This window comes from Gymnodraco acuticeps, unplaced genomic scaffold, assembly GCF_902827175.1.
Source record: "Gymnodraco acuticeps unplaced genomic scaffold, fGymAcu1.1, whole genome shotgun sequence".
NCBI classification, from domain to species: domain Eukaryota; kingdom Metazoa; phylum Chordata; class Actinopteri; order Perciformes; family Bathydraconidae; genus Gymnodraco; species Gymnodraco acuticeps.
In genome coordinates this window covers 2,581,870-2,607,616 of record NW_022990583.1, presented here as the reverse complement: position 1 = coordinate 2,607,616, position 25,747 = coordinate 2,581,870, and the positions used below count along the sequence as shown (strand labels likewise).

The 25,747-nt window shown below is 41.9% G+C and overlaps 1 protein-coding gene across 4 annotated transcripts in view; it reads right to left on the bottom strand.

Moving 5' to 3' along the window:
- nbeal2 (neurobeachin-like 2) overlaps positions 1-24,834 on the bottom strand; it is a 38,246-nt gene extending 13,412 nt beyond the window's left edge. The window contains exons 1-30 of one of the 4 annotated variants that reach the window (XM_034228115.1): positions 24,290-24,834; positions 17,670-17,758; positions 17,341-17,505; positions 16,719-16,800; positions 16,264-16,376; positions 15,945-16,027; positions 15,226-15,311; positions 14,605-14,908; positions 13,985-14,091; positions 13,588-13,674; positions 12,551-12,634; positions 12,218-12,316; positions 10,896-11,548; positions 10,682-10,814; positions 10,263-10,382; positions 9,819-10,152; positions 9,510-9,592; positions 9,316-9,408; positions 8,981-9,149; positions 8,045-8,178; positions 6,970-7,129; positions 6,547-6,649; positions 6,215-6,365; positions 5,814-5,969; positions 5,507-5,666; positions 4,773-4,861; positions 3,925-4,635; positions 3,627-3,811; positions 3,293-3,449; positions 298-441 (exon numbers count right to left, since the gene is read on the bottom strand). In XM_034228115.1, the coding sequence (XP_034084006.1) occupies positions 298-441; positions 3,293-3,449; positions 3,627-3,811; positions 3,925-4,635; positions 4,773-4,861; positions 5,507-5,666; positions 5,814-5,969; positions 6,215-6,365; positions 6,547-6,649; positions 6,970-7,129; positions 8,045-8,178; positions 8,981-9,149; positions 9,316-9,408; positions 9,510-9,592; positions 9,819-10,152; positions 10,263-10,382; positions 10,682-10,814; positions 10,896-11,548; positions 12,218-12,316; positions 12,551-12,634; positions 13,588-13,674; positions 13,985-14,091; positions 14,605-14,908; positions 15,226-15,311; positions 15,945-16,027; positions 16,264-16,376; positions 16,719-16,800; positions 17,341-17,505; positions 17,670-17,758; positions 24,290-24,364 (5,109 nt within the window). In that variant the 5' untranslated portion in view covers positions 24,365-24,834. Of the gene's footprint in view, positions 1-297; positions 442-3,292; positions 3,450-3,626; positions 3,812-3,924; positions 4,636-4,772; positions 4,862-5,506; positions 5,667-5,813; positions 5,970-6,214; positions 6,366-6,546; positions 6,650-6,969; positions 7,130-8,044; positions 8,179-8,980; positions 9,150-9,315; positions 9,409-9,509; positions 9,593-9,818; positions 10,153-10,262; positions 10,383-10,681; positions 10,815-10,895; positions 11,549-12,217; positions 12,317-12,550; positions 12,635-13,587; positions 13,675-13,984; positions 14,092-14,604; positions 14,909-15,225; positions 15,312-15,944; positions 16,028-16,263; positions 16,377-16,718; positions 16,801-17,340; positions 17,506-17,669; positions 17,759-18,949; positions 19,493-24,289 lie in introns of those variants that run through there. The other 3 variants (XM_034228116.1, XM_034228117.1, XM_034228118.1) reach the window with 3 other exon arrangements.
- Between the last annotated feature and the right edge of the window lie 913 nt (positions 24,835-25,747).

The window sequence follows — 25,747 nt, the reverse complement described above, 5'->3', positions numbered from 1 at the left end:
AATCCCACAATCCTCTATCAGCCATAACTCTAAGAGAAGCTGCCCTTTCTTACAGAACACTCCCTAAGAGGAATGACAGCAATGTCTTTGAAAAGAAACCCATAGAAGGCCTGGTATTTCTAAAATGGTCTTATCTGAGTGCACTACAGTTAAATAAACACTGTACACCCCTTTAAATGTATTTCCTGCCAAGTCAAAGCGCACAGGTGTGTTTGGGTTGTGAAATATTGTGAAATCATTTTAAAGTTTGGCATGCTGTCTGGGTGATGGACAGGACACGTTGTGGCTGCAGCTGACCTGCGAGTGCTGCTGCTGGATGTATCCGGTGATGATACGCAGGCCGATCTGGGCCATTTCCTTCAGTTCGGTGTTCCCGGGGCTGCCGGGGGTGCTGTGCCAGGCCTGCAACTTGTCCAGCAGGTTCACCACCCCCTCAAATATCTGCAACAACACAACAATAACCTTCAACAAAGGGATAAAGGATATACCTGTTTCCACACCTTGCAACATCTACTGTAGGACAACCTAAAGTCATTCACTAAATTAAATAACCTACAATAAAAAGGTGATTCAGATGCTACCTACACCCATCCGTGACTCTCCACCCTCCAGCAAGACAATTCAGGAACATTCAAACATAGTAACCGACAACCACACCCAGCTGCCCATGCTTTGTGTTTAACGTATTACTTAAGCCTCTTAAGTCTATATTAAAACAATTTCTAATATCTGTTTTACTTGTCAATGTAACCAACAAAATTCACATCATCACGTCCTGACAATGTAGTTCCAAAATGTATTGTGTGTGTTAAAGGTCCCATGACGTGGCCATTTCCACTGATCATAATTCCATTGTTGAGGTCTACTAGAACAGATTTACATTGTTCAATGTTCCAAAATCACATTGGTTTCTCATACAGCTTCTCTGTATAGTATGTGAATTCACTCTCTGTCCTAAACGGCTTGTTGGAGCTCCTGCCCCCCCCCTCCCTATGAGCCCACTGTGCTCTAATTGGTCAGCTCGCCCACTCTGTTCTGATTAGTCAACCACCGTTACAGCGGAACATCAGTGTTTATGTGTTACAATGGCGTTTGTTAGCAACCAGGAAAGGACACCAGTAATGACAAACAGATGAGAATGCTGCGTGGGGTATGGGTGCCGTGTTGGCGGGACGTTGCGGGGCTCGCTGCTCCGCCCTATGAGGCTTGACGAGCGGACAGTGTGAGCTGGATTACTGGTGTCGTTTCCTGGTTGCTGCGTGGGGTCTGCGAGACAGCGAGACACCACGGAACTCAGCCTGAGCACACACACACACACACTCACAGCCAGGTGTGTGTGCGGAGATCCGCGGAGATCCTTGGCTGAGAAAAGATAAGGCTGAGTGAGTGTGTGTGCCGGGGAAGCTCCTCGGAGTACCGCGGCTGAGAAAAGACAAGGGTGAGTGTGTGTGTGTGAGGAGCTACGCGGATTGGTCCATTTGGACCTGGTTATCGTTACGTCACTATAATCAGGAAGAAAAAAATGGAAAAAGACCGTTTACATGCATAAAAAAGGTACATAACACACAAGGGGACGGATAATAACCGGAAAAGCATGTCATGGGACCTTTAATAAATTGTATTTTATTTCACCTGTATCCATTATGATATCTTGTTATCACAATACTAATGGCAAATTACAACATTTCTTGGAAGACACACCATTTATTGTTTTGCACACAGTGAACGCCACCAGATCAGTCAGGCAGAAATGACTGGACTGAAATGTGTAGTTCATCAGTAATCTAAATTCCACTTGTGTTGAGTATTTATGGAATACTCCTAATGTCAGTACTGCAAAGTGAAGTCCCACAACCTCTTCTGTTTAATTAATGCTGTACAAAGGATTCCCAAAGCGATGAAGGTTTTACCATTCACCTCCAGACACAACAAAACAAATCAAAGGAATAGTTAAACTGTTTTGAAGATAGGCTCTCTTGCTGATTAGGTAAGAAGATCAAAACCACTCTGATGTCTGTACAGTAAATATAAGGCTACAAGGAGTTGCATAATCGTGTGTTTTTGATCAGCCTGGTTGAAATCTGAAATCATTGATGTGGAAGTAGATACAAGTGTATCAAGATATTTCAGGTGTACTGACAATGTTCTTACATAGTTGTACATTTATTTATATTCATCATTGTCAACTGTGTATTCACAGTTAACCAACCTTTACCAAAGTAGCCTTTCGATAGTCATGAAATTACTCTTTGTTCCAATTAAACAAAGATAAAACTGAGGTAATGGTTTTTGGAGCCAAGTCAGAACGTATAAAAGTTAGCGCTGAGCTTCAGCCTGCAATGTTCAAAACAACAGATAAAGCCAGACATCTAGGTGTAGTCATGGACTCTGACCTGAGTTTCAACAGTCACATTAAAACAGTTACTAAATCAGCCTACTATCACCTAAAGAACATATCTAGGATTAAAAGACTAATGTCACAGCAGGATTTGGAAAAACTTGTCCATGCTTTTATCTTCAGTAGACTGGACTACTGTAATGGTGTCTTCACAGGTCTCACTAAAAAAATCTATTAGGAAGCTGCAGCTGATTCAGAACGCCGCTGCTCGAGTCCTCACTAACACTAAGAAAGTGGATCACATCACTCCTGTTCTGTAGTCTTTACACTGGCTTCCTGTGTGTCAAAGAATAGATTTCAAAATACTGCTGCTGGTTTATAAAGCTTTGAATGGTTTAGGCCCAAAATACATTTCTGATCTCCTGCTAAATTATGAACCATCCAGATCTCTCAGGTCTTCAGGGACTGGTCAGCTTTCTGTCCCCAGAGTCAGAACTAAACATGAAGAAGCAGCGTTCAGTTATTATGCTCCAAATATCTGGAACAAACTCCCAGAAACCTGCAGGTCTGCTGCAACTCTGACTACTTTTAAATCCAGGCTGAAGACTTTTCTTTTTGCCGCTGCTTTTAATTGAACTATTCATATCTTAGACTGCACTGTAACTTTTATCCATGTACTTTTTCTTTTAATGTTTAATTGAACTATTCATATCTTAGACTGCACTGTAACTTTTATCCATGTATTTTTTCTTTTAATGTTTATTTTATTAGCTTTTCTTTTTAATGACTGATTTTAAATGCCATTTTCTTAATGTCTTTCATTTTTTGTAAAGCACTTTGAATTGCCTTGTGTTGAAAAGTGCTATATAAATAAACTTGCCTTGCCTTGCCTTGCCTTAGTCCAAACAGAACATGTCATTAGTCTATAGATTTTATGTTAGGTGTGTGATATACCTTTTCACTCCACAGGGTGTGGTTGTCTGTACCCTCAGCAAACAGGAAGTCCTGCAGCAGCCTGAGGAGGCGAACCAGGCTTGGACAGAAAGGCAGGGTCACGCCCTGAGCCTCCCTCAGGTCTGACAGAGACGACTCCAGCATCATCTCCAGCAGACTGGAACAAAAGTGGAAAACAGGATGAGTTAATTACCCCAGTTACAACTACAATTGTCTGGATAATTACACTAAAGGTGACACAGCCATAGGCGTGGTTCACTGTATTTTTCCATTGTGAGACTGCCATTTCAATGTGTTTGTGAGTGGCAGTACATTTGAATTCACCGTCACTGACCTGCGTTTGATGTCATCAGGAGGGCGCACCAGTTGGCAGGAGGAACCCAGTTTGGTGAGAACAGAAAACACCTGTCCTCTCTCTCTCCAAACCACATCCTCCGACGCCTCAGGCCCGCTGCGGCTCCACAGCACCGAGAACACGATGTTGGTCAGCAGGTTGCACAGCTCCTCTTCGGGGGTCTGCTGAAACGCAAACAACACTCAAAATCCTTAGAAAGAGATCAAAGACAATAAATGCTCATAAAAATGACAAATAATAGGTTTGATATCCATAACATCTGAGCTAAGGGAGCTACCTGTGGGTTGGACGTATTTGAGATGGTGTCTCCAGTTGGAGGGTCTGTCCCATAGCTGGTGTCATCCAGCACGTTGGACAGACTGGAGCTCTTCCTGGGTCTGGCAGGTGGGAAAGGTTTGCAGTTCTCCAGAGGAGACGGTGTGTTTGTCAGGCTGCCCGCAGGAGTGTGTGTGCCGTTATCTCCCATGCCCCCCAGATCCAAATCAAAGGGGGTACCAAAGGGGGAGAGCGGCTGGTAGTCTCTCCCTTCGTCATCAGGGCGAGAGGAGGTGATATCAACGGCATTGGAGATGGAGGACGAGTGGCTCATCTGGTCCACTGAATCAAAAGACTTAAAATGAAGGGAGCCGGTGAAGTTTTTAAGCGTACCTCCACCTCCACTTGAAGGAGACTGGGATAAATCCGAGAATCCCTCAGAGATGTCTCGCTGACCACTTTCATCCTCCTCCTCCTCATCCCCGATGTCCTGCGAGGTGCGGTAGTTCAGGAACATGTCCGGGTGAGCGTCCTCGATGACCAGAGACTGCTGCCTGTGCAGCGGAGGCCGGTAGTTGGGCTCGAAGGAGGTGTGGGTGCTGGATCCTGCGATGCTGGCAGCGTGTGACTCGTAGGATTCTTTCACATACAGCTTGGTGAAAACATCCTGCCAGCCCGGCTGCTTAGCAAGCTGCTTCACATAATCCTCATTGGAGTAGATCAGATGAAAGAGCTGGGGGGATAACAGAGAGGAGCAGAGGAAGAGATTGTTTTTATTACGAAGAGCATGGTTGTGCTTGATGTTACTTTTGCACTCAAAAGATGACGATGACAGTTTGAAAGTGTATAAATTAAAGAGAGAAGACTGACCTTGCGGCAGACGTCTAAGCGGACAGTGAGCTCAGCTCGGTGGGAGAGACAGACGACAGCCAGGAGGTCTCTGAAGTTCGGGGTTGCATCTGTGGGGCAGCAGAACATTTAATTAACTTAAATTAAAACCTAGAAAATACTTTTTTTAAAATCAGCTTCCTACTATAAGTGTTGGGATCCTTCATAAACTCACTTATTACCGAGGGATACTTATCAAGATATTTGAGATTTTTCATCGTTGCATCGTTTAATTATATCATGGATGGTACCATGGTTTAAAAGGGAAAACCTACAGGGTGTTCCCTATTTCTTGAAAGTTTCCTGCACAACCCAGATTCTCTGAAATAACTATTTAATTTAGTTTATTATATTATGGGAAAATCAAGAAAAATGTTATGGTCCTTTTCAGGAAAATAATAAATGGATTTAATTATGAACTTATGGAAATAAAGTGTAAATTAATACAATCTTGAGAATCAGACCTGATGAAAGCTTTTATGGCAATACAGCTTTTGTGACCAGTGAAAAACAACTGTCAATACAACTACTATGTTTATGAATTAAACCCTTTCGTTTTTTTTAAAATTAGGATATGTTTTCGTGACAGTTTTTTTAATGTTACTGAAAAATACTTTGAAATCAAATGTTCAGTAGCTCTAGCATTTAAGGACGTCTCTTTTATCATCCATTTCTAGCTCACTCGACCCCAGAGCACTGAGCTGCTTTGACGTTACCTGTAGCAAGGACCTGCTCGTACAGACACCGCACAGTAGTCATGGTGACGGGAATCGTATCCATGAAACAAACCAGGCCAAGATATCCAAAATCCTTGAGCTTGATGCGCTGCTTGTTTCGCTCAGACACTCGCTCGCTTTTAAGGATTTTGTATAAAACCTGCAACATGGAAGGGGAAATTGTGCAACAGTGGTTGTTACTTCAGTTCTGACAATATATCACATGGGAGTTTGCACTAAAAGGCAACACATCTGCCAAGTGATAAACTAAAGTATTTGAAGAAGAGGTTAGGTCAGTGTTTCTCACCCTGAAGACCCTCTCTCTGGCCTCGTCTCCGAAACTTGGAGTGAGCAGCAAGCAGTACAGCTGCTCCACCCCCCACTCCAGCAGCACGGCCTGCACCTGCTCCTGGGGGGGGCTGCTCCGCAACAGCTCGTACAGCACATCCAAGGCCCTCACCACCTGATGGAGAGGAGACATTCATGAGGAAAGGGTCAAAGAGGAGGATACAACACCAAGAAATATGGATTTAGGGAGGGTAACATTTTAAGTGGTCACATAAGGAGTTTGTAAGTACATAGATGCCAAAACATGAGGATAAATCAGGTGGATGGTCAGGGAGAGTTCATTGCAAGTGAAATATCAAATTGAAAAGGTCAGATGATAACAAAGTAAACTCCAGAAGGAAACACAGAAATAGAACATACCTGCTTCTCCTCTCCGACAGACACAATGTAGGCGAGGACAATGTGAAGCTCCTCTTGAGTAGGAGACTTTAGAAAGTCTTTCAGCAAGGCGAAGAGAGACGTTTGAATCGTCTGCTTTTCATCGGACAGAGCGCTGCCATCTTTCTCCACACTACGAGCAAAAATAAATAAATCAATGATCTCAGTCTGCATTCATGTGAAAAGAAATATGGTTGAATATGAAAAAGTATATTTAGATGTACTTTTAACCTTTAAAAATATATTTTGGTGGACATCTCATTGTATCTTGAAACCATATGTTGAATTTATTTAAGTGTATGTCAAAGGTTCACCTGTAGTATGTGCGAATTGTTTCCAGAATATATTGGACTCCGTACTTCCTCTTCATTCGCTGCTTGCCTTTGTTAAGCACAGACACCATGTACTGCACGTGGGCTTTGGAAGAAAAATAAGACTTTTGTCATTTTTCTCCAATTTGACATTTAGAAATGTCAAACCTATACAAGAGGTTGTACTGAAGAAGTGCATTCATTAAAAAAAAAGGAACAAAAGCGAGGCTTCAGGCGCAGATTCACTTTGAATCCTCATCACAGCCTGAACTAGAAACCTTAATGTGTTCTACCTCTGCTCTCTCTGCTTTTAGCCTGCTTTTACTCCTTTCAGGCTAGCTTATGCATTCATAAAAAGGGACACAAACAGCTTCGGCACACATGAAAAGGTTCACAGGTGCATTACTCGCAACATGAGGACCTTACCCAGACAAACGGTAAAATGGCTTTTAGTCCAGATGCGGAAATCAAAGAGCAGGTGCTGGTAGAGCTGCTGTAGAAGTGGGCTGTTCCCCTCGTTGAAAACCTGGTCCAGCAGCAGCTGGCAGGCCAATAAAACGTTCATGTCCATCATACTGCCAGGAACCTGTAGCAGATGAAGCAAAGAGGATAGGTGGTAATGTGTGTTTGTGTTAAAGATGGTTATTTTTTAACAAGGGTTTAGGGACTGTCTATTTTTGGAAACACTTGATTTTGCTGAAATGGGAGCTGAGTGCATGGATAGTACAAGTGTTTGTGTTCTGTCAGTGTTCATATCTTTGCCACTGTCAAACGTGGCAACCCCATGAGATTATTGGGAAACAGCTTCCTTACAGGATGCTCCACCTTAACAGCATTTATTTCAACATATCCTGTCAGACAGAAGCTGTGTCTGTGCTACACCAACACAACACCTTATTGGCTGCCACCCTTATAGATCTATTACCACTGTGTGAACATTGAAACTTCTGAACATCATCAATAAAACAACAATTCCTTAATAGTATAAACTGAATAATGATTATTGCACCTTTAAAGGGCTCAACAACTCATTACTTTGAACCTTATATATACACAGCATTGTCCTTAGTTCCTTATATTAATAAACAAGGTTATATTCACTGTTTATATCAGCAGCAAAAAGCAAATATGCCGAGTTTGTCTTGCAAGAGATCCACAGAGTAGTTTGGAAGTCTTTGATTTTAATTTAGATTTAATCTACATTAATTTCCCTAGCTTTCAACAAAAACATTTCAAGCCACAGATTTGATAGCTACGCTTTTGTGCTCAGTGAAAGAGCAATTGCAATCTGGCGAACTCTGCATTCATTTCCCCACACAAGCATGTGATACTGTGAATCTCATAGAACCAATGGTTTCAACACAATACCCATTCATTATACAGCAATTATACCGCAGCATTACAATAGAAAAAATGTCAAATATTCACTTTCAGATGCTAATCAGCTCTTCTCGCAATCAACTCCCACTTGCTGGAGCAAAACCAAGAACAGGGTGCTTACTTTGCTGAGCATGGCTCCTATGATGCTCGGCCCGTGGCACTGCAGCAGGCACTCCTGATTGACAGGGTGATGAAGAATCAGGTTTTTCACCATCAGCAGGAAGGCGGCAATGCTGTTTCTCTCTAGTCTGCCCTCTGAGAGACAAAAAATGGGGCAAATCAACATTTATGGTTTCCTGTATCTCCCACAGTCATATTTCTGCATTACCAAGCACTTTATTGACATCTGCATATCTCAGCATGAGTTGTGGTTATGGTATTTCCCTCACTTTTGCAACTGATTCATATATCTCATGTTAGACTTCTTGCAGAATAAGGTGCATTTGGCCACTGAACTGGATCTCCACATGCGAATGTTATACCTCATGCTGATTATGACATTTAACCTGTAAGCATTGATTTCACAATCTGTTCTATGTTTGTGTGTTGTATATTATAGTATGCGCCTCTTATCTGTCTTTCACATCCTGTTTGTTCCTGCAGTATGAACAGTGTATAGACGCTGACTCACTGCCATTACACATGATCTTCACTACAAGGAAAATCATATTTATCATTTAGCCTAGGACTAGTGAACAGAAATAACCAGGAACAACAACATAGTAAGCCCTCAAAATTCATAATACTTTAGATTGACTTACCCAAGTTTCAAAAAGGAACATAAAGCGTTTTCTGACTTCCCACATGTCCATACTGTACAAGTGGAAATTGTTATTTGATTTGCTAAGGTTATGAGATACTTAAATCTAATATTTGAGCATCCATCCCACTACAGTGAAGGTAAATGGTATTCGATGCTCACAGTATTAAAAAATTGAAATGAACACCCTGACATTTCCTTCCAGAAACAATGTTCCTGCCCCTTCATTTTTAGGTGAACTGACCCTTTCATGAAGAAAAATCTAGGTGTAAATATCTAAGCTAAACATGAGCTGACCTGGGGACTTGTTGAGTGGCAGCAGCATGGAAGCGGGGCCTCTGGAGGTGAGCTCTGGTCCCAGCAGGTCTGAGATCTCCTGACTGCCGCTGTTAACCTGCTCTGCTTCACATACCTGCTCCAGCAGAGGCAGCAACACCCCTACACCTCCCATCACATTTACAACATCCTGCAAGGGAAAAAAAACTTCCACATAAGTCAATTAGAAATTGAATTGACCATCCAAAAGGGAAACAAGAAAGCAAAAACAACATGGAGACAGGTCATGACTGATATTTCACTTCTCACTCTCTTGATTCACTTCTCACTCTCTATTTAATTGTGTCACATCTAACCTTGATGTCCCAGTTCACTACACTGTGTCCTGTGAGCCTGCCATCATATTGGTGATTGGGCGACAGGTCCAGACATATCTGGCTCTTGAAGGCCTGCAAAAAACAAACAGTTGCATGCAAACAAGTATATTTTACTGGCGTTGCTTATAATTCACATAATACAAGCAGTGTTATAAAATGGTTCAATGGATCACCTGTGGAGTGTAGTACAGAAGAAGCTTGCTGTTGAGATCAGATAACTCTCCCTCCGCTTTGAATAAGGACACATGATTCGGGCCTGTGATGTGGAGCAAAAACAAATGTAGGTCATAAAATATACAAACGTTGTTTGGTATGCATGAAAATAAGAATCCTATGGGGAATTCTGTGATTTACTTTAGTATTGGTTTTCTTTACATTAGATTGTTTGGTGAACTCTGGAAGAGCTAAGAGCTGTAAACGTAACATTTTGAAGGTGTATAATGTTTACAACAACATTTTCATTGTTGCACAGTGTGACATACCTGCAGCGTGCAGAGCTCTGGTCTGTGCCGGCTGCAGAGCCTCGTGGCAGATGAACGCGGTGCCCAGGAGCCCATCCAGAGACGTGGGGGTTCCCCACTCTGTGTCCTGCAGTCCTGCTGGGATGGTGTGCACTGCGGTCTCTCTTGAAGACCCCCAGCGACCCCCTGCAAAGGTAGCTGGGAAGGACTGGGAACGGATAAGGGAGGGTCCATGGGGGGGGAAGGAAAACTCCGGTGTTGATGGGTTAGAAGACGAGGACATGGGCAGGTTGGGGGAGGTGGTGGTGGTGGTGGTGCGGTTGCCCGCAGACCCGATGCAGCAGGAAGTAAAAGGCTTCAGGTGGCAAGTTGGGGGAGAAAAATAGGAAGTCAGATGAGTAGAGGGGAACTATTTAGTAATATTATGTCCATTGCCAGGATCATTTAGATAGTAGTGTCAGTTACCTCACTGAAAGATGGAAAGCGAAGCGGAGCAGTTTTACGCTGCTCTCCGTCGATGTAGATGGTGACCAGGTTCTGACCGAAAGGACGACGGCCTGGGATGTGGACTATAGCCACTGAATGCTGTGATGATGATGATATTAAATTAGGTACATTTATGTATTGAGAAACTAAAGGAGCAACATAGTCTCCAGACAGTTGACAGCTTTCATTTAACCTACTGATAGACCTCTCCAGCTCCTTCAAGAGGTGCACTTTTCTATTTCTTAGTGATTATTCTTCAAGGTTACGGGCCAAGACAGCACCGTTTAGAAAATGATGCGTTATTTTCTCCTTGATCAAATCTATTTTTATTTGGGACAGGCTAAAAAAGGACACATGTTGGCTAATATCCTTACTGTACTATGTGTGTCCAAACTCACCCAGCATGAGTCTGCTAGTGGGTACTCTGGCAGCGTGACAGCCATGTAGTCTTTCTTAGTGCAGACAGCCACCACTAGCACTCCCTCTATGGAGAAGAAGGCCTCCAGCCCCGTTCCACTTGCTGTGAAGAAACTTTAAAACAATACTTTCGGTCAAAAATTGTGCAACGTAGACATCTTATTTATAAAAGCACGCCCTTTAACTTCTCTTTACCTGTAGAGCTGCTTCCTGCGGGGTCCTTTTCCCATGTCATACTGAACCCCTGTGACAGAGTTTGCACGAGGTTTGCGGTTATTAGAGGACTCTGAATGACACGGGAATTCCATGTTGAGGCAGAGCCAGGCGTGAAAGGCAAACCCGCCGCCTGGCCAGCGTTGGACTGTGGGCACCATGATGCCAGCCATGGGGGGCGTGAGGTCAAAGTATTGCAAGGCACTGTCCTGGCCTTCTCTGGCCGCTATGGCCGAGAGCACTTGGATGACGCGACCGCAATAGGGGTGCACCTTCCCCACGACCGCGCCATTGTCCTGATCCACTCTGAGCAGTCTGAGCAGGCCCTTCAGCTCCTCAGGTCTCAGACACAGGGAGCCCAGGTCCTGCAGGAGGCCCAGCAGGGCGTCTGCACACTGCCTGTCCAGATTCTGGGGCTGTGAGAGCACCTGCAGCAGAGCCCACACCATGCCCGCCTCGACAGCCACGGTGCGGCAGGATAGGGAGCCGCCGCAGACGGTGGCCAGCCACTGGGCCACCAGCAGCTGCAGGTCCCTCTGACGTGACAGGTCAGGGAGCCACTGAAGGAGCAGCAGCAAAGGCTGGTCGTTACTGATGCCAAGGTGATGGGCGTGGGCATGCTCACCCTCCACTGCCTGGAAAAAAAGAGTGAAGACAGAGAATGAAGATGATATGTGATCACATTATCAATAACAACATCATTTAAAGGTCCCCTATTATACTCTTTTTCATCAATATATTATAGTCCCCAGTTATATACAAAACATGTCTCTGAAGTGTTTCGCTCAAAATACCAAACAGATCATTGTAGCATCCCATAAACCCTCTGTTTCAGCCCTGGTTCAAAAGTGCTGATTCTCTGTCTGTTACTTCAGATGAAAATAAGGAGCCCCCCTCCCCACGCCCCTCTGAGAGATATTTGGTTAAAAAGAACACAATGGTGCTCTAGGAGGAGATTAGGTGATAAGGTGGGGGGGGGGGGGGGGGGGGTTACCTTGGTTGGTGATTGGCTAATGTTTACACAAGCCCAAAAAACATTATGACATCACAAAGTGGCCAAAATCTGATCAGCTCATTTTCAGACTCGTTTTTATATAAATGGATCCGGACAAAAAGTGAGCGAATCTTTTTTCCTGAAACTTTCAGAATCTCTTTACACAGAGGGGACGCATGTTTATGTCTCAAAGACGTGAAAAAGTGAATTTTGCATAATAGGTGACCTTTAAATAAGAACATGGTCATCCATAACAGCTAATTGGCATCTACTGTCTCTCAGTGGGGATAATGAGTGCTGTGTGCTTTACCATGTTCATCAGCTCCTGCAGAAGCCTCTTGGTGGGTTGACCTTGACTCTTCAGCACATCAAACAACTGGGAGTAGCCAATCCTCTCCTTGAAAACCTCCTGTGGGGAAATGAGGCAGAAATAGGCTAGTGAAAGCTGCCCCTCAGGGGATAACTAGTTGGCACACTTCCATACAAGGGAATACAATGAGAGTTCTTAAATGAACGGAAACCAGCTTTCCTCATCAGGATCTAACTTTATCTGGGATTGTAGGTTGTATCATATGTAATAAAGCTTTACAATACATGTAAAGAAGTATTAGGGAGGTATGATTTGACCACAAAGATGCCTTACCTTAGCAGAGGGTGAGTTATTCATTATAGCTGTGAGGACTCCTAGAGCATGAACTGTAATACTGTCTGATCCTTTCTCCAAAACCTACATCAGAATAAGGATTGTGTTATTTTTTTGTTGAATGAGGCAGAGTTCAAAACGTGAATCATAATGAGTTGACACCAGAAGCCCGGAAAAGGTGAACATTCCAACTGCACAGCACCAAGAAGGAAAGCAAATACATCAACATTGAAGAAATCTTTCACCAAATGAATGATTGATTATCAAGCGCAAGGGGAAGTGCAGCTCATTTCCTTTTTTTCTACACCACAATTATTGGAGCAGAGTGGGTAAGTGCACTGCTGTATCAGTCACTAAACAATTGCCTCTTTGTTAATTAATGATAGATTCATACGTGCAAAATCCAAAGCCAACCACCGTAACAAATAAAAGAAATTCAGGGAGATCCCCAGTATTGCTAGAAATGAAGCAACATCAACACACCAGGTTGTGCCAGGTCTTTGAAACAAGATGAACCGGGCACACGACAGAGCAGCAAAGATACCAAGAGTAGAAGGAAATACATGCTCATTGTAAAACCACCATTTCATGCATGCACCAAGAAACACTCAGCATGCTCTTTTTCCCCTTTAGATGTCAACAAGAAATTCAGCCTCTAATTGTGAATGTTATATAAATCGACTCTCCAACACTAGCAAAGATGAATCCCTCAACTAATAATTTGAATCTTGTGCTCAAAACTAATGCCAACTTGATTGTATATTTTTAAAGTTGGATTCAATAGACCAAAATAACACATGTAATAAAGGCTGTAAGTGCCTATTCTAGATGGACAGATAATATGAAAGATTAAAAAGGGAACTCTAAACAACAATAATGACCTATAGTCTTCCACCTGCTTTGTTTACAAAATGAGAGTAAGCCAGACTTCCTGCTTGAAGTTTCCTGTTTAAATAGCTCAGAGCAGTTAACGCGAGGAGAGAAGGCTGAGTTTCCTGCTGACAGACCAATATCAAAACCGAGTGGGGGGGAAGTACCTGGTCCACTTCGACCTCTGTGAGTAAACAAGTAGTGAGGTCACACACAACCTCACGATCCGGTCTATGCATGTTGCTCTGAAAGAGCTGCAGGATGTACACACGGAGCCACACACACAACACAGAAAGACAGACAATTAAACAAAACAGTCATCTGTCAAAGGTAATAGAGACAAGGTTGATCCAGGTTTCTTTACAGTTGCAGCGAGGAACATGTGTTGTAACCGTGAGGGGAAATATAAGCTGAAAGCATTAACATTTTTGGGATATTTCACATTGACCAAGCAGTAAAACAGCATTAGGGCATCCAGGCAAATAAAAGAGGAAATCGACATGACATTTAAACAAAAAAAATATTTGACAGAACAGACATATTTAAGATGCGCAGGGTTCTGACCTTGCTGTTCTGAACCAGTCTGAGGATGTGTTCAAAGCAGTTGTTGTTGAGGAACACAGCCTGCAGGACGGGCCTGTCAGGGCACTGCAGGATCTCAGGGACAGCAGCTAGAATTGACAACAAGAAGGATGTGGACTATATTTCAGACACTGGGGAAATCAATTACTTAGCCTCCATTCTGATTAAGAGATATAAAATATGAAGGCTCAGCTACCCTTGAGTCCTGCTCTTACTTGTCACAAGGACCGATGCAGGAAAACATTCCTGCCGACTGCAATAACTCTGTATAACAAATCACCTCTGGCTGGAAGAGAACTCTCTGCTCCATAGCTTCTCTTGGATAACTGGACTTAAACTCCCTTCGTACATTTTACATTTATATTCAATTTAATATTTAATAATTCATTCCTTACACAATTAATGTATATATAATATCCTGCTTTATATTTTGTTACTGTACATTTGTATTTATTTCTATTTGAGATGTTTACATTTTGGATTCCTTATTTCTAGTCTTTTCATTTCTTAAATGTACAATGCCTTGTCTTTTTATGCTGCTGCAACGCAAAATAAATCCAAATTGGGATCAACAAAGTACTTCTTATCTTATCCTATCTTACTTAGCATTTGGCGCTGGAGGGAGATCAGGCTCTCCTCCCAGTTCTGCCTCTCCTGCAGCTCACTGCTGAGAGGACGGTTCCAGTTGAGCAGCTGGAAGTAGCTCTCCAGTATGGTCCTGATCTCCAGCTGCCGCTCAGCAGGGCTGCTGGCGTGCAGCAGGTGGATCATCGCCGTCAGGCACTGCAGCGTCAGCCGGGAGAGAGACGTGCTCTTGGGTTCTGTCGAGGCCCGGCAGCACCACACTCTCAGAACAGAGAACAGGTCCTCAACCGAGGAAGGGGTGATGGAGAGAAGGCCATTCTTCTGTAAGAAAATCGTATGGACAAAGTCACTCCACTGTAATCAGTTTGAAATTGCCAAAGACCTGTAGTATTTTTGACTTTTTATATTAATTATCCAGAATATTTTATATTGTTTTGTTTATGTTGTTTATATTTGATATCATATTGTATTATACAGTCTGAACACACTTCTGCTTCTGTGATGAAAGAATTTCCTAAATTGAGATCAATAAAGTATCTATCTATCTATCTATCTATCTATCTATCTATTTATTTATCTATCTATCTTGTAGTGTTTCATAATAAATACTGATGAAGAGGAAAGAAAGGCAAGCAGACCCTTCCTCCGCTGATGATAGCACCCTGGAGATGGACACATCTTAGTGTGATGACCTCTGGGAGCTTCTCGTTTTCCTGCAGACTTTCTGTGACATTCAGACCAAGAAACAAAGTTATACTTATCACTTAACCACAATACAGCAACCATTCATACAGTGCTGTTAAAATAACATGCACATACAGTGTACCTTTTTTATTGTTTGTTATCATAAGGATAATAAATGTCACAATGGCTGAACATGCCCTGCTGTGCCACCTCTGTACTTGGGAATTACATGAAAAACAGAAGCTTAGGTATTTCTAATTGGCTAGGTATTGCACAATTAGCTCTCTACAGTTCTAATTAAACCCTGCTATTATGGGATAATCTTCCTAAAATGTGGACATACTGAAACTTGCCCAGGCTGAGATTTCCCACATGATTTATAGATTACTAACTGATCAAATGGGCTTTTATATTTAGAAACGCTTGGACTTAGATGGTGAATAATTAAAGTTTTCAGCCCAAAGGTCTCACTGACTGCCCTGACCAGTAATCTTTCATTATAATAAACATGGCAAAGATTGTGATTGGGAGAACACAAAAGGTCAGGGTGTTTCATGTCAAAGATGACAGATTAAAGCTGTGTTTAGGCAGCAGTGGGAGCATTTGGATTCTTGTGGTATATGAGGTCTGACAGAGATCAGTGTGGTAGAGCGGACGAAGGGGAGTATCTCACCGTGGAAGAGAGCAGGCAGCTCCTCTGGCAAGACCAGCGGGGAGAACTTATACTTGTTCCTCTCCAGCAGGCTCACCTCCTCCCTGTAACACACAAAGCCTCGAGTCACTGCGCTGACTCACATCACGCCTAGTCAACGACTGCAACTAATACTACTGGCATTATGAGGCTTGACTTAAATTCTTACAAGCAACAAGACAGGGTGTTACACATCACAGAAAGGTTGGGCAAGATGCTAAATGCATCAAACAGTATTTGGGTCTTTGTGTGGCTAAATTCCACCTCCCACACATTCACAAAGTAGGCAGCACACACTCACCCAGCCAGGCCTCTCCTCCACGTCTGATAAGGGTCAAAGAGACTCTCAAACAGCACAAATCCATACTGCACAACCATCTCCAGAGACGACTGCTCCCCTTCGCCCTTCTTAAGCTGTACAAAATAAAAGTTTGGACACTTACTTTGTAATTCTTCTTTAACACAGATTCATCTGTATCTGTTGTTCGTATAACATACAATAAATACAACACATTCCAGTTCAATGAATAGAAGGTCGACTACACGTCCATTTCTCTTTTCAGTGTAAACAAGTTTGGTTACTTCTGTATAGGCTTAGTGTATCTCTGTTGTATATCACTTTTCTGCACAGAGTGTCGACAAGGGCACCAAATAATCTTTGCATGATTGATATAGTGAGCTTACATTGGAGCTAAGCCCCGTCATAAATCAATGAAATCTGTTTCCTGCTTGAGGTAAAGTTTATCTTGGCCTTACCTGGCTTAAACAGACATTCAAAAGCTTGATGGTTTCAAAAACAAAACCAGGGGTGTTGTCTGGGTCTATGTTCTCCATATTCCTAGAAGTAGAGAAATGTGTGAAATTGAGTGTTAAGGATGATGCGTACCCAACATAAGACACATACAACGGACGCTCAGAACATCAGGGGGAACATCCTGACACTGAGTTGGAGCCTGTTTGCACAACCTGCTTGCAATTTCTGGAAAAGTTCAAAAACTGTAATACATCCAGTTCCTTATGGCACCATTGCCTCTTTTGTTATTAAAACAGAGTTAACATTTAAAATAAGGAAATTGAGAAGGGTTAAGACAAAATGACCTAATTTTACACATTACATACAAACATTTTAGGTACATTTTCAGAATTTAGCCTCATGCCAAGTACATGCCTAAATGTTATTTCATCCCTAAATATATGTCTAACAGGCTGATTTATATTACTTCAAGTAAAACCACAACAAATATGGAAGGAATGAAAAATAACCTGTAGCTGGAGACTTTTAATTATAAACATCTGTATTTGATTGAACACAGTTCTTCTATCTAGCTTGTTCATGATCATGATGAAGAAGTGTATACACAGGAGGCTGAGTCCTCACCTGCAGACAATGATGAAGAACTTGATGATGAGCAGGGGGTGAGGGAGGGTGCCGTTGGACTCGGGGGGGTCTGAGAGGTGGTCCGCACTCTCCCATAACTGTTTACCGAGGAGCACCAGGACCTCCTTGGGAAGCATGGGCACCTCGGAGTTGCACACCTCCAGCCTGGAGAAGGGAGAGGAGGAGGCAAAGGGCATTGTAATAGGGGCTGCGTTTACACATACCATAAACATGTCAAAATGGTATCTCAAAGAAGGTCGTGTTCATCCTGATATGGGGAATTTAAACTGGTGGGAACTAGAAGTTTGCAAATAACTGTTACTACTCACCTCCGCGGCTCCAGTGACTGCACATCAACGAGTCTCTCAAAGGACGCCACAAACGCCTCCAGCCACTGCTGCAGATAACCCACGTCTTTCTGCAGGAGGGAGGAAAGAACACATGAGGCCTTCACGCCTGCAGGCATGCACTGTAAATATGTAATGTGAAAAATGTGCACAGCGACACTATAAGTATCAATGGAGCATGTTCTGTGCTTATGCTCGGTTGTTAAGTTGCTGCTCTAAATAGGTTAAGCTTCAAACTGTGACAGACAGAAGCTGAAGACATGGCACTACCCTTGTGACCTGTTTTTGTAACAGGATGTTGCAAAGAGATATCATTCACAGAGGAACACACACGCCAATTCTTTCCTTTTCATAACAGGGAGGTCAAAATAAATGTTCCTATCCTTTAAGTCTATCGGTTCAAACATTCAGTAAATTCTGCATATAGCTGTCAACGAACAATAACAACATCTTACTGTAAGCATGTCATTGTTATACACGAGACATTCCGGCTTTAATGCGTCCTTATAGAATCAATTAAGACTATTTAATGAGAGGATGTTTACACACAGACGGCGTTATCGCAGCTATGATCTGCCTCTGCAGTGCAACATATCCTGCCACTCTTCCCTCCTCACATCAGTCTCTTTATCTCACATAGACCAAATGTCACTTGGGTCACCAGAGAAACAACTTTAAACTTAATTACTTTGATATTTGTATTTATTCATATAAAGCCAAATTATCCTTTATCAGTTGTGCCTATTAAGACAAGTTAAGCTTCTTCTGGTAACGCAGGGTTTCCAAATACAATTAGAAAAAGACAGGACATGCAGAAATGTTCCTCGATGTGCTGTGTGATTGAACAACCTGCATATTTTAATTAGCTGAGTATGCACGAAACCACTGCTGCTGATAGTTGAGGCAGCTTCTGCAGTGCAGGGAAGAATGGAACACATGAGTTGTTTCAGACTGTCTAACTGACTCATTGTACACAAATAGTATAATGTACAGCAAACAGCACATGATATCGCAATAAATTAAGTACTTCTCCATAAGCCAACAATCAAATAGGTCAAACATTATCAGTGTGTAATCCGCTGCATATCGGTTCATCTCAAATCTGCTGCAGTACAGAGAACATGCGTGCATAACTGGAGCTCAATGCATGTTTGATGTGCATAATTGCCACGGCTCCTCTAGAGAAATGGAGATCTAATGCAGTGAACTCTGAAAACATATTGCAACTTTCTAATGCTGCATTAATGTTAAATGTACATTACCAACTGGCATTGACTTATGAGAAAGTCCATCTCTCATTGTATGTGGCTGAGGTGCCAGGTTCTTGCGAACCCAGTCTCAGGTGAGCCTTCAGTTTATTTCCCAGCCGGCAGTTCAGTAGCTGCACACCACTCTTAAGCTAACACCAGCGTCTGACTCGCCCCTTTCTGCTCTTCCTAATGTCAAACAAGTTACCAGGAAATGACATGTCACTAACTGTAGCTTATTTCCTTCACTCGTGGCCCCCTTGTCAAACCCCTTCCTCTTTTGGTGCTACTACTATAGTGTGGGCAGATAGAAAGGGATGCGTCTATAAAAAAAACTAAAAAAACTTCCCACAGAAACAATGAAGCACCGGTTATGCGTACAGGCTTTCAGGGGAACAGAAAGATGTAGAAGAGAAACAAAAGTGAATATATGCACAAACTGACTCAAATGGGACTAATTGAAACAATGAATGTCATAATTAGAGAATACTGTATTTTTAGGTAGAGTAAGCTTAGTTCATATGCCTTCACCCTGTCACAAACATCATTATTGAACAAATAATATTGAAGTTGTAGATCTCACACACACACACACACACACACACACACACACACACACACACACACACACACACACACACACACACACACACACACACACACACACACACACACACACACCACACACACACACACACACACACACACACACACACACACACACACACACACACACACACACACACACACCACACACACACACACACACACACACACACACACACACACACACACACACACACACACAGTATAACATCTCTGGCTGTACGGTTTGAAAACAGGAAACCTAAACGAACAACCTATTGTTTGGTGCCTCCAACATCTTGATAATCAGGTATTCAAAACTTGAGTAGGTGAGGCAAGGACATGGAGACATATTTGAAACACTCCTTCAGCTTTGTTTTACTTTCCATTAATAGATTCAGTAGTTGAAAGACTGAATCCTCCCTAACATCACTCAGCGTATGCAAACATGTTTTTATTAATCTTCCTGTATTACTGATGATGACACCCTGCAGAGTATACACCACTTATGATTGCATCTACTGCCACTCACGATGACAGTTATAGGGGTTAACCAAGTTTACAACTCTTTATGAGATGATGACACCACCGACTATGACCACATTAAGTAAGTAAGGATTGCTTTCAGTATTACGAGAAAGGATTCTTCATTTTGTTCCGTTCCCACGCAGGTGTACGCAACGCTGTGTTGTTTAAGAGCACCCGAGATGCAGAGTTTGACTACAACAGCAATATTTGTAACTTTAAATAGTAAGGGAATCTGGTTTGCCATGAGGAAGTAAAGCAGAGGAATTGTATTAAATATTCAGAAGAAACATAGTGCTTTGCTTTATGTCTGAACCCTGGACCTAAAAACATCCCTTACTAAATTACATAAAAGATACACGTCCTTCGATCTCAGTTCAACTGCTTTCACTGAACCTTGCCCAGCGCAGCTAGCTCCAGGATTTGTTCGATAAAGCCACTATTAGACCAGATGTCACAGATCAACCATGAGGTACCGACCCCTATAAACTGTGCCATTTATCCCTGTTTTCTCTGCACACGGCCAAGCAGCTGTGCCGCTCTCTGCTGCTTGGCATTCTGTTCGCTCCAGCTTCCTGCACAAGTGAAGGCAAAGAGCACTTTGATTTTCTTCTGGTTGGCCCCTCTGTTGGTAAACAAGGGAGACGGAGACACATGAGGGAATTCAATACCAGGGCTCATAGGACTTGAATAGAGAGCTGCAGGGGTGGCTGTTGTTGTTTCACTTCTCATATCGACGGGGATCATACCACGATCAGAAACTGAGACAAATACACAGTGTGGCGAACAAAGCCGGAAAATGTGACTTGTTGTCTATCCAAGCTAGCTGAGGGGGTGGTTTCATGGCGGTGTGGATGGGTGGCAGTCGGATTGTCCCTGTGGTCCATCTCTACCGTTACAGGCTTTAATTATTCCCTCTAACCGTCTCTTACACTAATGATCTTAGGATAATCACACTCTATTCCTCTGCCAGCCTTTCCTCTTACTGTATCCACACTGTTGGGAAGGATACATCTTCGTTTATCACTTTAATCCAGGATTATTACCTCCAGCGGGTCTGTACTTTAACTCAATGTGTCTTGGAACAGCTATCTCTAGGCAGTAGACACACATACAAATCCTTCTTACTTAAAAATGTGCCGATATCAACCCAAAACAGCCTAAGTGGGTGTCTTTAAATAGCACATTTTCTCTGATTAAAAGTCCAAGTCCCCAAATGATTATCTGACTTTTAAAATGCAACAAAGATAAATTATGATTCTCACAACTGAGAAGCTTCAACGAGGGATTGTTAAAGTATTTTACTGAAAAGTTAATAAAGCTGTAAGGCCAAAAATCGATTAAACGACCGGTTGTTCCAGCTCTACCGCAATTTTAATTCAGGATGCGTTTGAAAATATATTTAACCTTTTACCAGGTTATTTAAGAAAAATAACTTAATTCAATCGATTTGTTGTTTCAACTGTTTTCCAAATCTATCATTTATCCAGTAAAATAATTTAACATTTCTAGTTCCTGCTTCTACAATCTGAGTTACTTAATGTTTTCTCACTTTTGTACCATTGTCAACTAAACACAATTGGTTATTTTTGCAGTTAGTTTCAGAACAGACACATTAAGATTAAAAGCACTTCACAATTCATCATCATTAAATGGATCACAGTTAACAACTGAACCTAAATTCATCCTCAAAGTAAGAAGTTAAAAGAAAAACACCAGTTTCAACTCTACAACCAGCTTACTGTATAATGACACAACATTGAAATAAACATTTGTTAAAATGCAGTATAACGGTATTATTATCCAAAACAATTCCATCTGGTTTTCTACAGACACGATCTGACAAGTTAAGGTACTCCCTCAGCGATAAGATCACACTCTTTAATTTGTGTTCGTACGAGTAAGGCATGAGCATTGTATTATGGCCTGGAAAGCATTCTCAGATATGAGATAGAAATGGCCAGTAAGTGTGTTTGTAACTCCAGCAGATGAAAGCCAATGATGTGCACTGAGCTTTGCTGAGCATGCTATCACCTAACTTAAGACTGCAAAAACCTGATAACCAAGAAGCATTTAGTGAGTAAACATTGGTTGTTTACATTGTCAATACAGTTGTATATCGATCAATGTGATGACATAAATGTGTTTATATTGTCTGTCCAAACAATAGTGTCTCTCGACTATAGGAAATAATCAACATTCTTGTCTGTAACACAGGCTCTTATCTAGGAAATCATCAATGTATCCATCATTGCCTGTCAGTCTGTTGGTTCAATTTTGCAAAATATCTATCTCTCTTGGACCGATTTGAGTATAAGACGCTTCTATATCACAATGACTTTCCAGCCCTGAGCCATAGCTGATCTAACAATCTTGCAAGGGGTGTGTGATTTCTTGCACAATCAGAGGAAGCAGAGCTCCTTTATCACCGACAAGCCTGAGCTTGTTATGTTTTCTTATTGCAAATACAGAATGATGTCTGAGGTACTAAAACATGTTGGAATCAACTGTAAGGATGCTTCGCAGATTTTTGATATAGCTTGTCTAAACGAAGTTCATATTTGAGCAAACATGGACAGATGTTGTCAGGATTTCATACAGAGGCCGATGAATGCAGTAAAAAACATAATCAAAAGAGAATCAAGAGACAGATATATTTACAGCTACCTGGGTTTGTTTGTTGTGGCTCACACACACACACACACACACACAACACACAAACACACACACACACACACACACACACACACACACACACACACAACACACACACACACACACAACACACACACACACACACACACACACACACACACACACACACACACACACACACACACAAACACACACCCACACAACACACACACACACACACACCACACACACACACACACACACACACACACACACACACACACACCACACACACACACACACACACACCACACACACACACACACACACACCACACACACACCACCACACACACACACACACCACACACCACACACACACACACACACAGATTATTTGTGAAAGTGCATTCAACTCGTTATGTTTATTAAAGTCTCAAAGTGAGTCTGCAGTCACAAGTGCAGTCGCCAAGAGAAGTTGTAACACAGCGGATTACAAACAGCCTTCAGATTTCGGATATGCCCAAAGTGACCACAATGACCACTTTGATAGTAAATGCTGCAAGAGGTGTGTCACACGTGCACTTAGAGCATTTTGCAGTTCTTCCAGCATGGCCTTTGGCCCTATTTAAAGCAATAGCATGGTTTCCTAGATTGGAACTGAGCCAAGTCTGCAAATTAAAGCAACATTTAATTATTATATGTAATGAAAAATGTCCTTGTACTTGACTAGGCTTTATCTTTGTAAAGAATGTTGCCATTAAGATTCACTGGGATAATAAGAGAGCAGTCTTTATGCCCCAGAGTGAACATACAGTGCATGCAAATTTGAAAGAAGTCTGATCTTGTTTTCTCTGTCCTCAGGCATGGAAGCAGATTGCGAACACATTAAATAGTAATACTTAAGTTATTCACAGCCAAACTGTATTCCTCCATCCGGAGAAGACAATGTCATGAGGGCAACAATATATTTTTACTTTCAGCTAATTGGTCTCCCTATTACAGAGATGTTGGGCCTTAATAACCAAGCAAATAAAAACGTTGCAGTTACATCTACAGGGGACAACAGGAAAGACCAAAATATCACACAAAACTATTGCTTCACTAGGGATAATGCCATCTTAGTTTTCATATACATATTGTTTCTCATTTCTCATTGAAATAGGCCTATACATTAGCCTAACAGGCATAGTGTTGCTGGCACCAACTCAAATGAGAATATAAATTAAGCAGGAACAGGAACAGGAAGTAGCCGCAGTGACACCTGCATCGCAGGTACAGGTGCAAACTTCATTAAGTGAGCTAATCTGCTTCGATTAACATATTTACTAAGGGATTTCCATACATTAAATGGCTCAGGGACACAGTCATATGACATGTACTAGTGTGCACAGTGAAGCATCGACCACTTAGTAAATAAACAGCTGCTGTTCAAACAGGCGCTAAATAAACCACTTCCTTATGTAGCCTAACCGTTTAAACAAACGTCAGAGACATTATACACGTCTGCAGTAGTTCACACACATCAACATGATATTGTTTCCATACATAACTTCACGCAGAGGACCTGCTGCAACAGGTGTCTCCGTCAGGTCTTCCGCACTTCACTCACCTTTGTGTAATACAACATCCACAGCTCGTACAGTCTTTCCTTCGATGCCATCCCGCCGCCTTTGGGGTTGCTCATATCCCTTATATTATTAAATCATGAAACTGGTAAGCATGGTTACAGCAAGCGCTGTTTGAAGTTGTTTCCTAAAGGCAGCAGGACGCAGCACGCTCCTGGGAACCATTATTCAGGCACAATAATCCACGCAAAAGTGCTTTCTGTCTCGACGAGCAAAGTTATCAGAGTGGCATGAAAAAGAAAAACATGACAGTCTGTGTATGTAGCCACGGTGCGATCGCAGTCTAAATTAAACAACCAGGAACAAAAATGCGTGGAAATTCATGCCTGGAGGAACACCCATGTCCGCGTTTACAGCGAGCTTGTTGCCGTATGATTCCTGTTGGAGAGAGTTTCCACGGAAGCGACAGATGCCATCCGCTCAACACCAAGAAACGACTGTGGATTCAGTCATCAGAGTCCTGTGATGAGCACATTATCGACATCAACTAGTGTCTCACTGTGAACAATACTGAAGAGTTGACTGTGGATCATGCTCGCAGGTAGGCAGATATTCTTAAAGACACACGCACACATAAACACAACACTAAACTACCTGACAAAGGTACGTTGAAGTCTTGCTACATGCATTAATAAAACGTTTTTTCTTTATGGTAATCATCAAAAAAGAAATAAATGTACACATAAGAATATTTTTATTAATATGCTACAGTAATTACGACATAATAGAAGTTGAACACCTCAGTGCAAGCCAAGGTATCATATCGTTTTCTGAATGAAAAAAACCTTGTTGTGCAATTTCTGTAGAATGAGGAACAAGCTGTGTCTTTGCAAATCAGGCAAGAGTTAGTGCTGATAAAATACAGACATGAACACACAAATACACATACACACATACACAAGTGAACTTTAGACTCTATCAACTAGGCTAATGGTGGTTCCTGCTGCATTAGTTGACTGTATGAAATAACTATTGCTTGTATTTTTGTCTCATATTCCTGATGAAAACTGTTAATCAAAACACTGAGAGACCGGTACCATTGATTTATACTGAAAGTAAATATATATATATGAATATATTCAAACTATTACTTTAATTAATTATTTAAAAAAAAAGTAGTAGGCCTACAGGTGGTGCTTGGCTTAACTCCCTAAATTGTAAAACACAGTTCTCTGGAAAAAAGCATATCTAATTATCAATTGAGTGTAACTTCACATGGCTGAAATATACTTAGTATAAAGACTTCTATAAATTCTATACATTTTTGAAAGACTTTGCAAGAGTGGCCCAACCATTGAATGCTGTTGGGTGATTTTTCTCCAAGTCTAACAACGTATCATATTTTACCAGTTTATACTAAAGCCTATGTTAAATATGACAAGCATATGCCATTTTTTATGCTTGATATTGTACAAAAGCATAAAATGCACTTTATCTCTAGA